Source organism: Prosopis cineraria, unplaced genomic scaffold, assembly GCF_029017545.1.
Source record: "Prosopis cineraria cultivar Desert tree isolate PC_DT_omini unplaced genomic scaffold, ASM2901754v1 PC2, whole genome shotgun sequence".
NCBI classification, from domain to species: domain Eukaryota; kingdom Viridiplantae; phylum Streptophyta; class Magnoliopsida; order Fabales; family Fabaceae; genus Prosopis; species Prosopis cineraria.
In genome coordinates this window covers 14,653,522-14,670,579 of record NW_026555333.1, presented here as the reverse complement: position 1 = coordinate 14,670,579, position 17,058 = coordinate 14,653,522, and the positions used below count along the sequence as shown (strand labels likewise).

At 34.9% G+C, this 17,058-nt stretch overlaps 2 protein-coding genes across 4 annotated transcripts; one reads left to right on the top strand and one right to left on the bottom strand.

Moving 5' to 3' along the window:
• Positions 1 to 3,919: 3,919 nt before the first annotated feature.
• LOC129303689 (LOB domain-containing protein 16-like) lies at positions 3,920 to 5,113 on the top strand. Its single transcript, XM_054943166.1, has 2 exons — positions 3,920 to 4,238; positions 4,319 to 5,113. Exons 1-2 carry the CDS (start codon positions 3,936 to 3,938, stop codon positions 4,673 to 4,675), a joined length of 660 nt encoding a protein of 219 aa, XP_054799141.1. The 5' UTR covers positions 3,920 to 3,935; the 3' UTR covers positions 4,676 to 5,113.
• A 2,961-nt stretch (positions 5,114 to 8,074) lies between these two features.
• On the bottom strand, positions 8,075 to 15,106 carry LOC129303687 (probable phosphoribosylformylglycinamidine synthase, chloroplastic/mitochondrial). 3 transcript variants are annotated; one of them, XM_054943164.1, is made up of 4 exons: positions 14,937 to 15,106; positions 13,323 to 13,555; positions 12,788 to 12,847; positions 8,075 to 12,555 (listed from the first exon to the last, which is right to left on the bottom strand). In XM_054943164.1, the coding sequence occupies exons 3-4, from the start codon at positions 12,827 to 12,829 to the stop codon at positions 8,365 to 8,367; spliced, it is 4,233 nt and encodes a 1,410-aa protein (XP_054799139.1). In that variant the 5' UTR covers positions 12,830 to 12,847; positions 13,323 to 13,555; positions 14,937 to 15,106; the 3' UTR covers positions 8,075 to 8,364. The 3 variants fall into 3 exon arrangements, with proteins under 3 accessions (XP_054799139.1, XP_054799138.1, XP_054799140.1); XM_054943163.1 differs by having other exon boundaries at positions 13,323 to 13,457; XM_054943165.1 differs by having other exon boundaries at positions 13,323 to 13,443.
• Between the last annotated feature and the right edge of the window lie 1,952 nt (positions 15,107 to 17,058).

The window sequence follows — 17,058 nt, the reverse complement described above, 5'->3', positions numbered from 1 at the left end:
TTCTTGATAGAGAGCCACAAAGGCTAACGAGCAGCAATAATATGCCAGAACCTTATAAAAAATTGCATTGCCTAAACTAGATCTTGCATCATTTTTGTCCTTGAATGTTTGAAATGCATTGTCTTATCACCCCACTGTTAACACACATAACTTCAATTTTAGTTAAGTGAGTCCCACCATTTTTTATTATTTTTATAAAAAAAATATTAGATTAAGGGTTACTTTTATCCCTAAACTTTTCCCTCATCCTCTTTTTGGATGGAAAGAAAATTAGAAAAAAAATATTATCACTCTTTATATTTGGATAGATAGAAGAAAATAGGGAGGAAAGAAAATGAACAACTATCACAATGATTATAATATCCTTATATCAAAATATATATGTTTAATGTAATTACATGTATAAAAATATATTGAAAATGATTATATAAAAATTAACATCATCAAAATAATTCAAAATCAAATTAGTTTGTAGAAATTGCTTTCATGTTATTATATTTTAAAACTAAATAATTTAATAAAAATATGTTATTTTTATTTACAAAATTTAAAAGTGGATATTTTTTAAAATTAAATAAAATAAAAAATGAATGAATTTCAACGTAGCTCTTGATTTGTTGGTAAGAGCATTTTGCTTTTACTTATAGTCATGAGTTCTACAGTGAACATATGAAACTAAAACATAAAATATAAATTATATATAAATAATATCATAAAAATATATATGAAAGTCACACATTTATAAAAATATGTAGTTTGCAGAAAAGAAAAAGACATGCACAGCAGTAAGACAGAGCAATATCAGATTCATTTTTAAGCCAAAGACTTTTATAATCATAAAAATCACTCCTTATATTAAAAATTATAAGGCATTTTCAACTAAATTTTACCCTCAATAAAGTAGTTGTTTATTTTCAAACTAACCCTATATTTTTATATTTATTCTTATTTAATAGGACATTTCATCCTAAAATAAATACAAAGTAATTTATTTAATAAAGGTACTTTAAAAAAAAGGTAATAATCACACTTTCAAAACTAAAAATATGTTATATTTTTTAACATACAACCTCACAAAAAATACCTTACATTTTTTAACAAAAAAAGTATGTGAATCAGTGTTAAATTATTTTTATAATAATTATTGTCACTTATCATGATGTAGCAAATAAATTATTGTAGCAAATATAATGTGAGTTAGAGCACTAAGGTCTTTAAGCAAAAAATGGAGGGGTAGAAGATGATGAAACAAAGACTCTTATGCAAAGGAATAAAAAGGCAGATGTAGAATAAATATTTTTCTCCCAAAATCTCTTTATTTGTGAAGAGAAAATATGATGGGTTTCACACCCCATTTTTTTATCCACTTTTCCTTCTTTTCACTTTTTCTTTGATAGAAAAAAAAAGTTACTTTCTCTCCTATTTTGTCATCATATTTTATCCTCATCTAAATAAAACATTAGAGTCTACATATATCATAAACAAAAAAAGCAGATTCTTACCAATATTTTATTATAAAAAATATTTAAAAAATGATGAAACCTCCTTACCAAAATAGACATTACACGCATTAACAATGAGGTGACAAGATAATGCATTTCAAATGTTCCGCAATAAAAATGATTCAATATCGAATTCAAATTATCCACAGACCCTAGAATAAATATTTAAATACAAAAAATTACCCTTACCCAGTTACAAGCGCCACCCTTTTCGAATACCTCTAAATAATGCACAACACTAAACACTAAACACTGTTATATGTCAACAGCACACACGAAAAGCAAACCGTACGGACTTCAAAAATTCAGCTTCATCTTTCATATTTTATCCAAACAAGTACATGTTAGTTTCCACTTTTCACTATTTCTTTACTTCTCGATAAATCGTTTCTCTTCCCCAGACATTATAAAAAAAATTAAACGAATTACATAATCTCACACAATATATTTAAATATCACAAGATCAATTGATAACTAAGCAAAATAATAATAATATACAATTGTTAATATATATTATAATATTTAATTGTATTGTATAAGATCTCAAATTAATTCTTCCTAAAAAATTTAAATGAACAAAGTACATATAAATACCGACAGGCAAAGGAATCACAATGTCTCAATTTATAAAATATGTTTTAATAATATTATTCATACTAATAAAATTTATTATATGTAGCTTACAATTTTAATTTTTTTTATAAATTTTCAAAACTACCTTTTATTAATAAGAGGGGGGAAGGAGGTTTATTTAAAGAATGAAATAATGATAGGTAATATTAAAATAATTATCATTAATAAAATTTTATACTTTTCACTAATATGTCTTATATTTTGGGATATCAATTTTTCTCAAAAAATATCTTATAAAGTAGAAGGGGGAAAGTACTTTAAAATTTTCTGAGAGAATTTAGGAAGCAAGAAGTTCCTAAATCCTGATCCTAATTCACATCTTTAGAAGCAAACAGTTCTTGAATACAGAGCAACAGAGAGTCACAGACAACAAAAGTAGAGTAAAAGTAGGTGATGAAAGTAGATTCGACACGTAGAAAAAGGAATAACGTACCAATATAGCTAGCTACACAAGATGACAAAGCGACACCACGAAATAAGGTCCATGAGCATTAATCGTAGTGAGTATTTGCTAGAAGCTGGCAAGCTATAACGAGAAGTACTGCTTCTAGAGATACAATGAATGATCATTGTTGCATGACAGAGAAAGACACTTCCATCGTTAAACTCGAAAGCCGAAAGTTCACATCCACCATCTCATAACCCTTCCCCTTCTCATCATCCTCCATGTGTCAAACACAACAAAACAAATTAAACGGAAAAGAAAAAAGAAAAGGAAATGTTCACCTTCATGACTATGACAGAAACCTGAAATTCATCAAGTGTGACAGGCACTGTCTCTAATGAATTCATTTCACCTTTCAAAACCTTTCTGTTCTACAACCGCATTGGAGGTCAGGGAATAAGTTCAGCAACCTGGAACTGTTGCTGATGGATGTTTTATGAGCTAGTGGCCAGAAAGAGTCAGAAATGAACACTTCGAGAATATCAATGGTTATTTTACCACTAAAGACCAAAGTTAAGTGGCCAACAGCCAAACCTGAATTAGCGTAGAATGACATTTACATGTGCGTGTGGAGAGAGAGAAGGGGGGAGGAGAGAGAAGGAATGTAACGCGCAAATGATTGACTGAGTAATGAACATCAATATACAGACAAAAGGCCGCAATGAGCCATGCACTCTAGGTTAGAAAATTAGTTTAAGCAAAGCATGCACGATAATTCAAGCTCATGGACCGACCATGCAACTTTAGTTGGGTTGAGAGCATAAAAATATATTAATAAATGTATCGAGTGGATTGTGATAACTTTCACAGGACCCGTTACTTACACAACTTGGATCCGCTCAGCAGCAACTAATCCAAAAACAAGATAGAAGGAAACAAAAGAACTTTATCATGTCATCATTTTGAGGCTTTCCTTCATTTGAGCTGTTATTTTCTGCAGAGTACAGATAAGCATCTTCAAGATGTATTCATGCATGTAAATCTCGTTCAGTGGAAAGATACATTTTCCCAAGATAAGGTAAGAAGAAGCTGAAATAGTTTATGCATCACACCTGTCAACATCTATTCCCTACCTTTTCTCATGTTTCTGAACCCAAATTGGCATTCTGTCAACAGTAAAACATTAGAGAGAACATTCATTTCGAGGCATAAAAGAGGAAAGGTTTTCCCTAAATGACAATGACAATGTAGGCCACAAAAGAGGCCTACAATAGCTATTTAAACTAAAGTATATCCTGTGGAGACAACAACAAAAAAGAACTCACCCTTCTAAGTGATCACTATAAAGTGAGTAAACTTTGAGTTCTTAAACAAACTAGTGGCAATATTCATACTACTGAAAAACAACCGTCGACATGCAAAAGTACAAGGTTAGGACAACGACAGGGCTTAGCCCTTCATGTGGAGCATGCAAGTTCCTCAGGAGAAAGTGTACTACTGACTGCATATTCGCTCCTTACTTCTCTTATGACCAGGCTGCAACCCATTTTGCAGCAGTGCACAAGGTTTTTGGTGCTAGTAATGTCTCTAGGTTACTGCTACACCTACCAGTGCAGACTAGGAGTGATGCTGCTGCCACCGTGTCTTATGAGGCGCTGGCTCGGATGCATGATCCTGTATATGGTTGTGTTGCTCAAGTCTTTGCCCTGCAGCAACAGGTACATCCCCAGAACTTATTATATCACATCACACCATAATTTAAGTAGAGAAATAATTTTCAATATTCTGCTATATCCAGGTTGCAAGCTTGCAAGAGGAAATAGATAAACTTGGTCATTTGATGGCCAACTCTCCTGTTTGTGCTGCCAATTCTGGTGGTGGCAGTTCTCAAGCCTCAACAAGCAGAAACATAGATGGGATAGAATTTTCTTGGCAGCAAGATGCAACAAATACGCAGCTTTATCATAATCAACTAGCTTCTTTACTTTCTCACCAAGGAAGTGTTGCGGCGTACCAAGGCTTGGAAGGACAGGTGAATTTGGATTTGCCAGATGCTCTTCAGTTGGAAGACCACTTATTTGATGAGTCCGACCTTAATTCATTGGAGAAGCTCCTATCAGGAATTGACCAACAGGTTTTCATCAATCATCCTTGATCCTAAGTCCAACCATTTCAAAAGGTTAAAATATCAAGCCTGGAACTAAAACATCTGTTTATCACGTGAAGTACCTTGCATGATAAGACTGCTTAAAATCGAGCTCTGTTGTGAGTTTTAACAACCATTTTACCATCCAAGGAAAGCAAGCCGCCTCTCTTTTGAGCTGGCTTTATCCCAGTTTGGTCACCCAAATCACTATCATTTGCAGAAATATTTAATCTCATCCCACAAGTTTAAGTTGCACTTTGTATTTACTTGAAATGTGCTAAAGCTTGTTCACTTATGGTCCCACACATGCACATCCTGGACTACAAGCCTCAAATCTCACGTCAGAAGTCTTAATCATTCGAATAAGATTTATGACAAATTATTTTATTTATGACCAATTATTGTTAAGTAACAATAATTGGTAGTCATGAGTTTAGTTACCATACATCCTATGTGACAAATGTAATGTGTTAAATATATTATGACAAAAATAATAAATAAAACAAATAAATAAGAAGCAAGCATAATAAATCTGTTGTGGTGCTCACAAAAACTAGATCTCTCGATCCAGTATACGCTAATGTTTAAGTATACTTGTAAGCAAGAACAACACTAGAGAAATTATACTGCAAAATCAGAGAGCACTCCAACTTAACAATTTAAAGTGAGCAAGATCAAAAGAGAGACCTCCCCACAAGGGCATTGGCAGAGCACTTGAATATAGATGTGCTTAGACCCTCATAAGGCTATGCCACTATGTTCCATAAAAACCAAGTTTATTACCACAATATTACCATCCTACGGCTCACCTTGCTTCTAGAACAATGTGGCTTACCTCAGTGGAAATAGTCCAAAGTTATAGCTAGCATTCACTATGCACAGGACAGTCGATATACAGGGTAGTAGTAAATTAACTGAAATTCATTGACCCAAACTAGATCTCAGATCGAGATCAAATCAAAGTCAGGTCACTATTTATTGACTGACAAGGAGAGGATTGAGACCAAACAGGCAACGGACTGAGCTAATATTGAAAGGAAAGCAAATACATCCAGCGAATTTACACAATCCAATATAGATAGGAAATTAAATATTTTTAGTCAATGTAAGAATACAATGTTAATATATGCCAGCAAACACATCAAGATGACAAGGTCAATCCTTTCATCCTCTGTTAATACTAGGACTGTTAATACTAGGAGGGAGATGCTTCTTCTTCCTGTTTAAGTGAAAGAAGCATCAACATTGTATAATCCTCCAACAATATTGATGCCAAAATAAAGACACAAAAACAAATCAGTTCCGCAACATTGTGCATATATAATTACCATTGATTCAAATTCACTGTCACCAACCGAATGTCGTGCTAAGATTCAGCTTTTGTCCAGTTACGTAATCAGATAAATTGTGGCCGGTAATGATTGATAACAGATTATCATCCCTTCAATAGATCTTTCCTTTTTCTTTTGGACTATTCCCTTCAAGAGATCATAAATCACAATTATTACAATAAAATTCATTCTATCAAAAAAAAAACAGAGCCAGCATCGACAAAGAAAAGAATAAAGAAACATGCGATGAAATACACAATACTAGTAGCAAAACATTTACTATAAGACAAAATGTGTTGAAATTGTTTGCTTAAATTATAACTTAAGACATAAGTAAAATTGCACTGGGAGAAAAAAAACAAGAACAGAAAACAGTAATTAAACTTCTTTTGCATTTGCGAAGGAAAAGATCTTCCTTCTACTCCACAAAGGGAAGAAATTTTCCCGTAATCAATCAGGTGCCTTTGCTCATTTGCTGTATGAATTAAGAGGTGGTCTCAATTCATCACTAACAAAATGCCATTACTCAAAAAGCAACAATGACCGTTTACCTCAGTGCAAATGGATGTCCTTCCATTCCATCATCTAAGTTGCATTGTGAACCTCTGAGGGAAAACTTTTAACGCCACTTCAAAGGGCATCGATCCATTTTGCTTGGAGCTTTTGCTACAAAGTTGAATAGCTCATTGAGCGAAAGAAATCAGCATCCATGGCATAAGCAGAATTTTTTTTTTCTTTTTCAAACTAACTAAATGTCGCACTAATAGATGGAGAGAACCAATATGTCAATTGCTGCAAACGGCATTGGTCCACTCTATAATTTTGAAGCCCAACTTAAATAAAATTGTATTTATAAAATTAGGAAGGCCTCTTGAGCTAGAAGCCTGGAACGATGCATGGGTACATCCTCCGTTGTAACTTGCAAGAGGAAATAATCTTTGGGAATGTTACGGCTAACTCTCTTGTCAGTGCTGCCAGTTGTGGTAGTTCTCCAGCCTCTACAAGCAGAAAAACACACTCATTAGAATTTTCTTGGCAGCAAGTACACATTTATCACACAACTGGCTAATCTATTTTCTCACCAAGGAAGTAGGGTAGCGTCTGAAGGACAGGTGACCTTAGAGTTTCCTGATATTCTTCAGTTGGATAACCAGGTATTTGATCCAACCCTAATCCAACAGAGAGGCTCCAAGCATGAAATGGATCAAGACAATTCATCAATCATTCATGGTCCTAACTCCTAAGTCACACTGTAATGCTGGCATCAAAAAATTCCATTATCAAAACTGGGACTAAAAGAATCTGTTTAGCACGTGCAGTACCTTTCTACAAAGTGGATTATCTCATAATGACAATAAGATTGAATTAACATCAAGTGCTGCCTTGGCATCCATTTTACCATCATAAAGCTCGCCTCACTCCCACTCTATTCTACAAAGTAGGTTGCCTCATGCAGACAGTAACAGTACAAAGTTTAACGTTTACTAGTTAATATGTTAATAGTGAACTTAGTCAAGGAATATTACATAATATAATATAATTTAATATGATACTTAACAATATATTGTTGAATCACAGCCGCAATACATTATGCATTTATGTTACACTTAGCTTACACTCCATGAACAAATGCAACAACAATAACAACAATGCTAGATGGAATCGGCAACATAGATTATACAACACCATTGTGCTCTATCATCAACCAAGCTTTTTTGCATGAATAAATGAAAAAAGGAAATTGAGAGTTGCACACTTTACAAAAAGGAGATGAAGACAAGGCCTAGCTGTGATGAAAGTGTTAAGTGGAGAGGCATTATTTTTCTCATCTATATGTTTTGGGGGGAGGGAGAGGGAGTTATTGTTTCTGTTTTTCCTTTGGCCAAGTGCTACTGTTACGATTTTGACCACTAATAAAATGATGCTACTTCGTGAAAGTATGAAACTTTCTCATATGGGGAGCACTTGGCAACACAAACTTTTCCACACTGGCTCAGATATTATTTCGAGGAAAAAGAAAACAGATAAGAAGAGAAACAAGGTAAAATGTGTCTCTCTCAAAGATGCCTGCAAGATATTTGAAAGCCATGCAACTCAAAATAGTTAAAACTAAATTTTATCACATTAGATATTATTTTCACTTCCCAAGGAAAGAAAACTGAAATATCTAGCAACGAGTTTCATAAATAGAGAAGACCATAAATTCAACTAGACTGCAGTTGACTATAAAATATCTTCAAAACTGAGCAACCCCAATCCCACTTTTCAGCAGCTGAACAATGTGTCAGAAAGTTATTGAAGCATAACAGGGATTAGTTAACAACCAAAGCAAAGGAAAACGAACTCCAAAAGTGACAACTAGCCATTTCATGAACACCACTCTCTAGCATTCTGGAACATGCGCAGCCACGGACTAGGCCCCTTTTTGTCCACATCCCACTGCTTTGGATACCATGGAAACTGCCACATTAAGAAGCAACGCTCCGGATGAGGCATCATGGCAAGATGTCGTCCATCTGGAGAACAAATAGCTGCAACCCCTAAAGGAGAGCCATTTACATTGAAAGGATATTTCTCTGTTGGATTGCCGCCATCATCACAATATCTTAGAGGAGCTAACTCAGAATGAGCAATACGATCTAGCACACCTTCATCTGGGAAATATGCTTTTCCCTCGCCATGTGCAGCCCACACCCCAAGAGTACTACCCTCCATGCCCTTAAACATTATTGCCGGAGAGTCCTTTATTGTCACACTTGTAAAGCGGCACTCAAATCGCCCAGACTCATTGTGAATGAATCTTGGTTGTGAAAGGTCCCCACCAACACCAAGAACTCCTCCAACCTGTGGGCCTGGTACCCATCCCAACAAAGCCATTAGTTGACACCCATTGCAAACTCCAAGGCTGAAAGTATCTGAACGGTTGTAAAACTCTTGAAACTGCTTTATAAGAGGCTCATTAAATCTTATACAAGCAGACCATCCTTTGGCAGAATCAAGCACGTCTGCATAACTAAATCCACCAACAAAAACAGCCCCATGGAACTCTTGCAAAGAGATCACTCCATTAAGAAGGTCTGACATTGTAACATCCCATGGTTCAAAACCAGCAGCATAAAATGCTGCAGCCATTTCTCTATCTCCATTGCTTCCTTCTTCTCTGATCACAGCAACTTTTGGTTTTGAAGTTGCAAGCATGTACTTTTTGTCAGTGAAGGAAGGAGAAAAGGACAATTTCCATGAAGGTGCACATCTATGTTTTAATCCTTCTCTTTCCATGTCAACACAAGATGCCAACCTTTGGAACTTTTCCAGCTGAAAACTGGTTTCTTCCCACATATCCCTGAGGATAGAAGTACTTTCTTTCAAATAAGTCACCCCATCAACCTTAACTTCTATCAAAGAACTAGCAGTTACTTGTCCTACAATCTCACCAGTAACACCAGCATTGTTCAACTTACCTAGCACAATACCTAAATTTTTCTTGCTCACCTCGACAATCAACCCAAGTTCTTCTGCATAGAGGGTTTCAAAAAGACTATTTCCTTTTGATGTCAAGTCCAAAATAAACCCACAATTTCCAGCAAATGCCATCTCTAAAGCACAAACTAGCAACCCCCCATCACTTATGTCATGTCCAGCAGAGATCAATCCATCAAAAAGAAGATCTTGGACAGTCTCAAAGACCCTTTTAAAGTAAGGAACATCATCAAGATCAGGACATTGATCCCCAATTTGGTCAAACACTTGGGCAAGAGCAGATCCACCTAGTCTTCGCTTTCCCTTTGCCAAATCAATATGAAGCAAAATGCCATCATCTTCAAGTTTCAAATCAGGAGTCACTGTTTTTGTAATATCAGGACAAGTGACATAAACACTAATTACAAGGTTTCCTGGAGCCTTAACAACTTCACCTCCAGCATGAGCTGCCATAGAAAGGCTGTCTTTCCCACCATCAATAGCAATACCAAGTTCAATCATAGCTTCTGACAAAGATAGAGCAGCATCGTACATGGAAGCTCCTTCCCCATCAAGCTTGGCAGCATACATCCAATTACCGCTTGCCTTAACATCAGAAAGGGAAGTGACCTTTGCCCACACAAGATTTGTGAGTGCTTCTCCAACAGCTAACCTTGCCATTGCTTTAGGATCTAGCAAACCTTTGATTGGTTGCTCCCCAATGGCACATGCACCTCCAGTCACATCAGTAAAAGTCTGAGCAATAACTGCAACGTCAGCAAGAGGAATTTGCAAAGGACCAACTGTTTGCTGCTGTGCAACAAGACCAGTAACACACCGATCAACTTTTGTTGTCAAGAAGCGCTTTGAGCAAACAGATGGCAAATGCAATACCCTCTTCAAAGAATCCATTACCATGACCGTTGGAGCTAGATCAAATGGATCTTGCTTATAAACAACTCGGGAAAAATTAAAAGATTTTTTAGGCATGTCACCAAGTACCTTCTCCAATTCAAGATCCACAGCAGGGGGAGGAGGGGGAAGTCCACTTGATAGACACTTATGAGTTGCTAAAGTGTCTACTAAAACAACACGTCCGCTGCCACTAATAGTTCCAATCACAGCCATTGGTAACTTTTCCCTATCACAGATTGATTGTAAAAGGTTACGACTTTCAGGCCTCACCAAGATTGCATCTTGCTCTTGGTATTCTGCACCCCAAATTTCTAGAACAGACATTGTGTGATCACCAACAACAACTGCTCTTATATCTATCTCAGCACCCTTTGGGTATATAATTTCCTTTACAACATTGCAATTCCCACCAGCCCCCTGATCATGAATGCTAATAATTGGATTTTTCTCTCCCATCTCTATGCAAGCACGAACAACACGATACAATTTTTGAGCCATCTCAGCATCCCCACGTTGTACGGCGTTGAAATCAAGCTCTGCGTCATTCTGGCCACTGACCATGCTAGAAGCTGCCCCACCTCCCATACCAATACGATAAGCAGGGCCTCCAATCTTAACAACTAACATTCCAATGTCAGGCTCTCCTTTTGTTATATGAATATGGTCGATCTGTCCAATGCCTCCACTAAACATAATTGGTTTTAACCATTCCCGCCTTTCCCCACTAGGAAGTCTCATTCCAAAAGTCCTGCAAAAGCCTTGAATCAAAGGCTCTCCAAATTTGTTGCCATAGTCAGATGCACCATTACTAGAATCCAGGAGGATCTGCAAAGGTGATGCAAGATTTGAAGGATATGTAAATGATGAGTCTTCCCATTGAGCATAAGACTCAGGCATGTTGAGATTCCCAACACAATAACCTGCCGTAGCTGCCTGGACAAAAGAACCCCTTCCAGTGGCATGTGTATCCCTAATGCGACCTCCTGCACCTGTCTCTGCACCAGGATAAGGAGCAACTGCACATGGAAAGTTATGGGTTTCAGCTGTAAATAAGATATCCAGATCACATGCTGTCAAGTTTAATGGAGATGTTGACCCAGGCCAAACTGGTCGCAACTGCTTCACTGGGAAACCCTTAATTGCGCTAGAGTTATCCTTAAATCCAATAACTGAGTTATTTGGATTTACTTGTAAAGTTCTTTTCACAATCTGCATCAGTGACTTATCCATGAGTTGCCCGTCAATGATAATCTTTCCAGTAAAAAACCAGTGCCTGCTATGCTCACTGTTGGATTGTGCAATATCAAACAATTCAACATTAGTTGGATCACGCTGAATATCCTCTCTAAAAAGTTTAGTATAGTATTGTATATCCTGGTCATCAAAAGCTAAACCCATTTGTTGATTGATTTCTTCTAATGCCTTTTGCCCCTTCTCCATGATGGGAATATAACAAACTTCCTCTGGAACTACACTAGCCTCAAAAGATGTTAGCTTTTGGGCGTAAATACATTCAGTCATTCTATCATGCACCATTGCTGCAAATTCATTGATTTGAAAATCTTCCAAATCACCATGAGTTATTAACAAGTACCTCCTAGAACGCTCCAAACGTGTCACCTCTGTCAATCCACATGCATGGCAGATTGCAACAGCGTTAGTTGACCAAGCTGTGGTAAATGACAGCCTAGGGCCAACCTCTATTATAACAGCACTGAAGCCTTCCTTCCCTCTTTTCTCAAGAAAGCTCTCAGATTCCAATGCTTCTGGTTCATATGTTTCTTGAAGAAGCCATTTAAGTACTGAAAGTTTTTGACTTGAAAGTTTTGCTTTAATCCCAATGTTGAAACATTGCTCCGTTTGCAATGCCACTATCTGATCAGAGATTTTAGTTTTAATCTCCTTGAGAAGTTCAGTAGCTGCACCTTCTTGGATTAATGGAACCCGGTAAAAATGAATAACTTCCATGGCAGGCTTCTCAACCAAGCTAGATTGATCATCTACAGATTTACTAACACCCCCAGAAACCACAGCCTGGGGATTTTTTTGAGCGTGGCACCTCAAAGATAAGGCTCTTCCGGTGGAACCCCATACTTGATCTCTTCTCCAAACTGTACCCCAAAGCAAATTACTCCTCTGCCGATGAGATTTCTTCACAAAAAACAGACTTTGTCTATAAGTACCCTGAAATCATTGATACATAAAACAAACGAACACAATAGCATTAATTCCACAAGACCCATAGAATGTTAATCAATTGGTCAATGAGAAACACGAGTGAAACTGAAATTTACAAACCCACCCACAAAATTTTATTACAGCCATACAATGTGCTAGAAAGTCCCAACAAAATAATGGATATTGTATGATGATATGAAACTCTGGGTGAATTCAAATAAAAGGCACAAAAGCAAACCTGAAGGAATTCAGCAGCCCCAATTTCCCCAGCAGCAGCCATGTTCTTAAGAACACCAATCTGAAAGGAACAAGGCAATATTCTAACTCATTAACATGCACTCAGCGAGTCTCAGAGACTACAAGAAGGGGGATATTATATATATATATATATATATATTCAGAACACACCAAAATCAGATATAGCCTACAAAAAAACATTAAACATATAGAAACTTGGGACCCGTTGACTCTAATTTTTACTTACATGGTCTTGAAACAGATTTTTTCACAAATAAGTTTCAAAAAAATTAATCATTTTTTTAAAACACATTTAAAAACAAAAAAAAAAATCATGTGTAAAAAATTGATTCGCAAAAGCGAGTTCTACAAAAAATGAATTTTTTGAAAGGAGGTCAACATCACAAACAAAGAATCCTAAACCCAAAACTCAATATCTAAGTTCACGGAATAGTCACGCCCAAACAAGATATAAAAGAGCAAAGCCAATTAGAAAAACCTAGCAGCCCACTTCAGTAGAATCAAGAGAAACAAACCTGGGATATTGAGGAGCTATGCTGAAGCACTGTCTTCTTCTGTGTGTCTTTATGCTCAACTTCAAAGCTGGTAGGGAGGAGCTATCTTGAAACACCGTCTTATTCCATGTGTATTTTCCAACTGGGAGGAGAGAGCTGCACAAGATGATGAGAAGGAAGACTGATTGCGTCTTGTGAAATTTACATAATTGCCATCATGTACATAATTAGGATAAGACAGCCATTAGACACATCTGAGAACCAAAAAAAACAGAAAACCCGTATTTTTTAAATGAATTTCTTGAACTGAGGAACTAAGAAATATTTCACAAAAGGTTATAAATAAATTAAAGGTAATCAAATTACAAGCTTCTTCACTTGAAGTAACAATGTTTTTTCTGCATTCCACCCAAAACCAGCGTGTTGCAAGAGTAAAAAAAATTCACGATGCATACTCCGCAATCTATCTTTCGCTTTAGTTTTTTAACACTAAATAAACCATTAGTTATGCATGGAATTTCATATCCTCGGGTGAAAGCTTTAGCTATTGCGTCATACCACGTCTTCGAATCACTTTCCATCTAACATAAACATGAAAGAACCAAATATAGCACAATTTCTTTCCGAAAATTTATTCAACCCGGATAAAGCATAAACATGATAGTAAATTTACAATTAAAAAAGTGAAGATCACTTCATAAAAATCTATACCAAAAGAACAAAAAAATGAAAAGGTTTTGCTCAAAAAAGTAAATGCCAGAGAGTATTGGTAACATCAAACAACGGTAAAAGATTGAGTAGTTTCAATTTTCATGCTAGGGCTTGGGATCAGTAAACATCCTCTCCAGAAACCTTGCTCAAGATTCTGCAAGCCTCCTATATCTTTCGTACTCTACTTATTGAAAGAATATGTGAAACTAGTTATTCTTATCTTATAATTTCTGTCCCTGACCCTTTATGCAATTACAAAACCAAGAATATCATTGTGTACCAAACTCCCAAATGGAAACGGAGGCATTCACATATTCCTATTTAAACTAATGCAGATGATTTGGCACCTTTTCCCATTACTAAACCAAACCGGTGACATTTCATGCCGTAGTTTAACCCAATTAAGTTGCCGTACTGTGACACAACTCATCAATTTAAGGACAAGTTGAAATTTCAAGACTACTTAATTGCCTTACAGTAACAAGAAAGACTTGCTGTGGATGAAAGTCAAAGACCCATTTAAAATTTATTTACAAAGTAAATGATCATAGTTTTAATTTAAATTTGCAAAAGAAAATCACTAGAAGACCCATTTAAAATTTGAATGCTAAAGGACTTAATTCAGATGAACATCTCCGTCTACCAAATCAGATGAACAAGCAGATGATCGAACCCAATTCTGCGAGATGAAGACGATAACGTGGAATAGGGATACGTGAAGGAATCAAGACGTTTAATATCAGTACACTTCTGGTATTTATTATAACCCGATATTCTCACATATGACTAGCCAATTATGTTTGTCATTATTAACAGAAACCGTTATATCTTCCCTCCTAACTAATAGAACAGACTTCTTAGAGCAATCAACATGGAACAAAGACGAAGCTGAGAGTGAGTGACAGTGAAAGAGAGAAACCTCACCGAAGATGATGAACAAGCTGGAGCACGAAAGTGGGTTCAAGCTGAGAGTGAGAGCGAGGCCGGAGAGAAGAGACGACGTCGGGAGGAGACTGCGCGGCGAGAGATGAGCGAGTGAGGAAGTAAGAGACGAGAGAGCGGCAAGAGAGAGAACAACAAGGAGTCAAGAACTGAAACCTATGATTTTTGGTTTTACTTTTAACAGATTTGAATAATCTGATACGAGAATGTCATAAGAAAAGGATACGGAAACATGCAAAAAATTTATAAAAAATCTTTTGATTAAAATTTTTATAAAATTTTAAAATAACTGAATAAACACATATCTTTCAACATGCCATAAAATTTTAAAATTATTATACAATAACTATTTTTTATTATTATAATCAAATATGTAATATTTTAATCTTTTTATAAAATCTCTAATCATTTAAAAGTTACATATTTTTAATCATAAACAAAGAAGTCCCACATTTGATCGTACGGATAATTTTAAAAAGTTTAATTAGAAAATAAAATAGAGATTTTTAATAAAAGCTTAAAATGTCAATTTAATTTTTGTAGTTGGTAATTAAAATAACGAATTTTTTAACATCATTAATAATACTAATTATAAAATTTAATTATTTAATTTTTTTTATTATTAATATGTGATAGACAACAGTTGACTCTTTATTGTATAAATATAAATATAAAATTTATCTTAAACAAGACATATTTTATACTTTATATGGATAGTAAAAAAACATATAATACAATAACAATTGAATCTAACAATAGAACTATAGAAGCTAGTCTCTCATCATACAATGAATCAAAATTTAAATTTTAATTAAAAGAGGTGTCTATATTTATTTAATATCTAATTGCATTTCAAAATTTTAATTGAAAAAAACAGCCGTGCCCAATAAAAAAAGGGAGAATAATAATTAAGGACCTGCTAAGAACATTAATTTCAATTACAGACCATGAAATTTTGAAACCCTAGTTAAAAACCATGGTCCTTAATTGTAATTAAAAGAATGTAATTGTGAGGTGAGATTTATTATTGCCACTTAGGAATTCACTAACCCAACTTGAAAAAATTTGTAACGTATATTGTGAAAATATAAAAACTCATTTGGAAATGAAATGTTTAACAAAAAGTGTCACTTGAAAATTCACTAACTAGACTTGAAAAAATTTCTAACGTATATTGTAAAAACATGAAACTTTACTTGGGAATCGATTGTTTAATAAAAAATACTAATTTGGATAAGTCACTTTTTATTAATGATTCTCAAGTGGGGTTTCATTTTTTCACAATATACGTTAGAAATTTTTTCAAGTCTAGTTAGTGAATTTTTAAGTGACGCTTTTTGTTAAACATTTTATTTTCAAGTGGGATTTCATGTTTTCACAATATACATTAGTAACTTTCTCAAGTTAAATTAGTGAATTTCCAAATCGCATTAGTGAATCCCACCTCACAAATTATATTTTTTTATCACAATTAAGGACCATGGTCCTTAACTCTAATTTTAAAATTTCACAATCTGTAATTGAGATTAATGTTCTTAGCAGGTTATTTATTGTCATTTTCCCTTAAAAAAAAAGGTGCTCAATGCAAGAATTCCTGAGAATATCGGCATTCAGTATCAATTTTTCCCGCTTTTCTTTGATGCTCTCCATCACTTTTTATCTGAATCAGGTTCCTTCTTTGTAAGCAGCTTGCCTTATCCTCGCTTCTTCTTCTTTTTTATATTGTTTATATTTTGTTATGTCCTGAGACCTTTTTGCGTGTTTCGAGTGGACGTTTGAATGATCCAGCTTTTATATAAACATCATTATGCGGTTTCAATACAGGTGTGAGCAAAATTAAACCAAAACCAAAAATTAAAAGAAGTTCAATCTATTTGGTTATTCGGTTTAATTTAATTTTTTTTAAAAAAATTTGGTTGAACACTTTGACTCGATCATAAATGTTAAAATTGAATAAATTGAACCGATCGAATTACCATTCATATACATACATATATATATATATACATATACATATTATTAATTTACAAATTATGTATACACAGAGAGAGAGAGAGAGTTTATTACTTTATTTTATTCTTTTTATAATCCAAAAATATAAATC

Bases quoted from the DNA above. Each gene is read 5' to 3' on its own strand.
- LOC129303689 (XM_054943166.1), top strand. From the start codon at position 3,936: ATGCAAAAGTACAAGGTTAGGACAACGACAGGGCTTAGCCCTTCATGT. The intron at 4,239-4,318 runs GTACATCCCCAG...TGCTATATCCAG, and splicing joins TCTTTGCCCTGCAGCAACAG to GTTGCAAGCTTGCAAGAGGA.
- LOC129303687 (XM_054943164.1), bottom strand. From the start codon at position 12,829: ATGGCTGCTGCTGGGGAAATTGGGGCTGCTGAATTCCTTCAG. The intron at 12,556-12,787 runs GTTTGCTTTTGT...CAATGATTTCAG, and splicing joins GGGCTGCTGAATTCCTTCAG to GGTACTTATAGACAAAGTCT.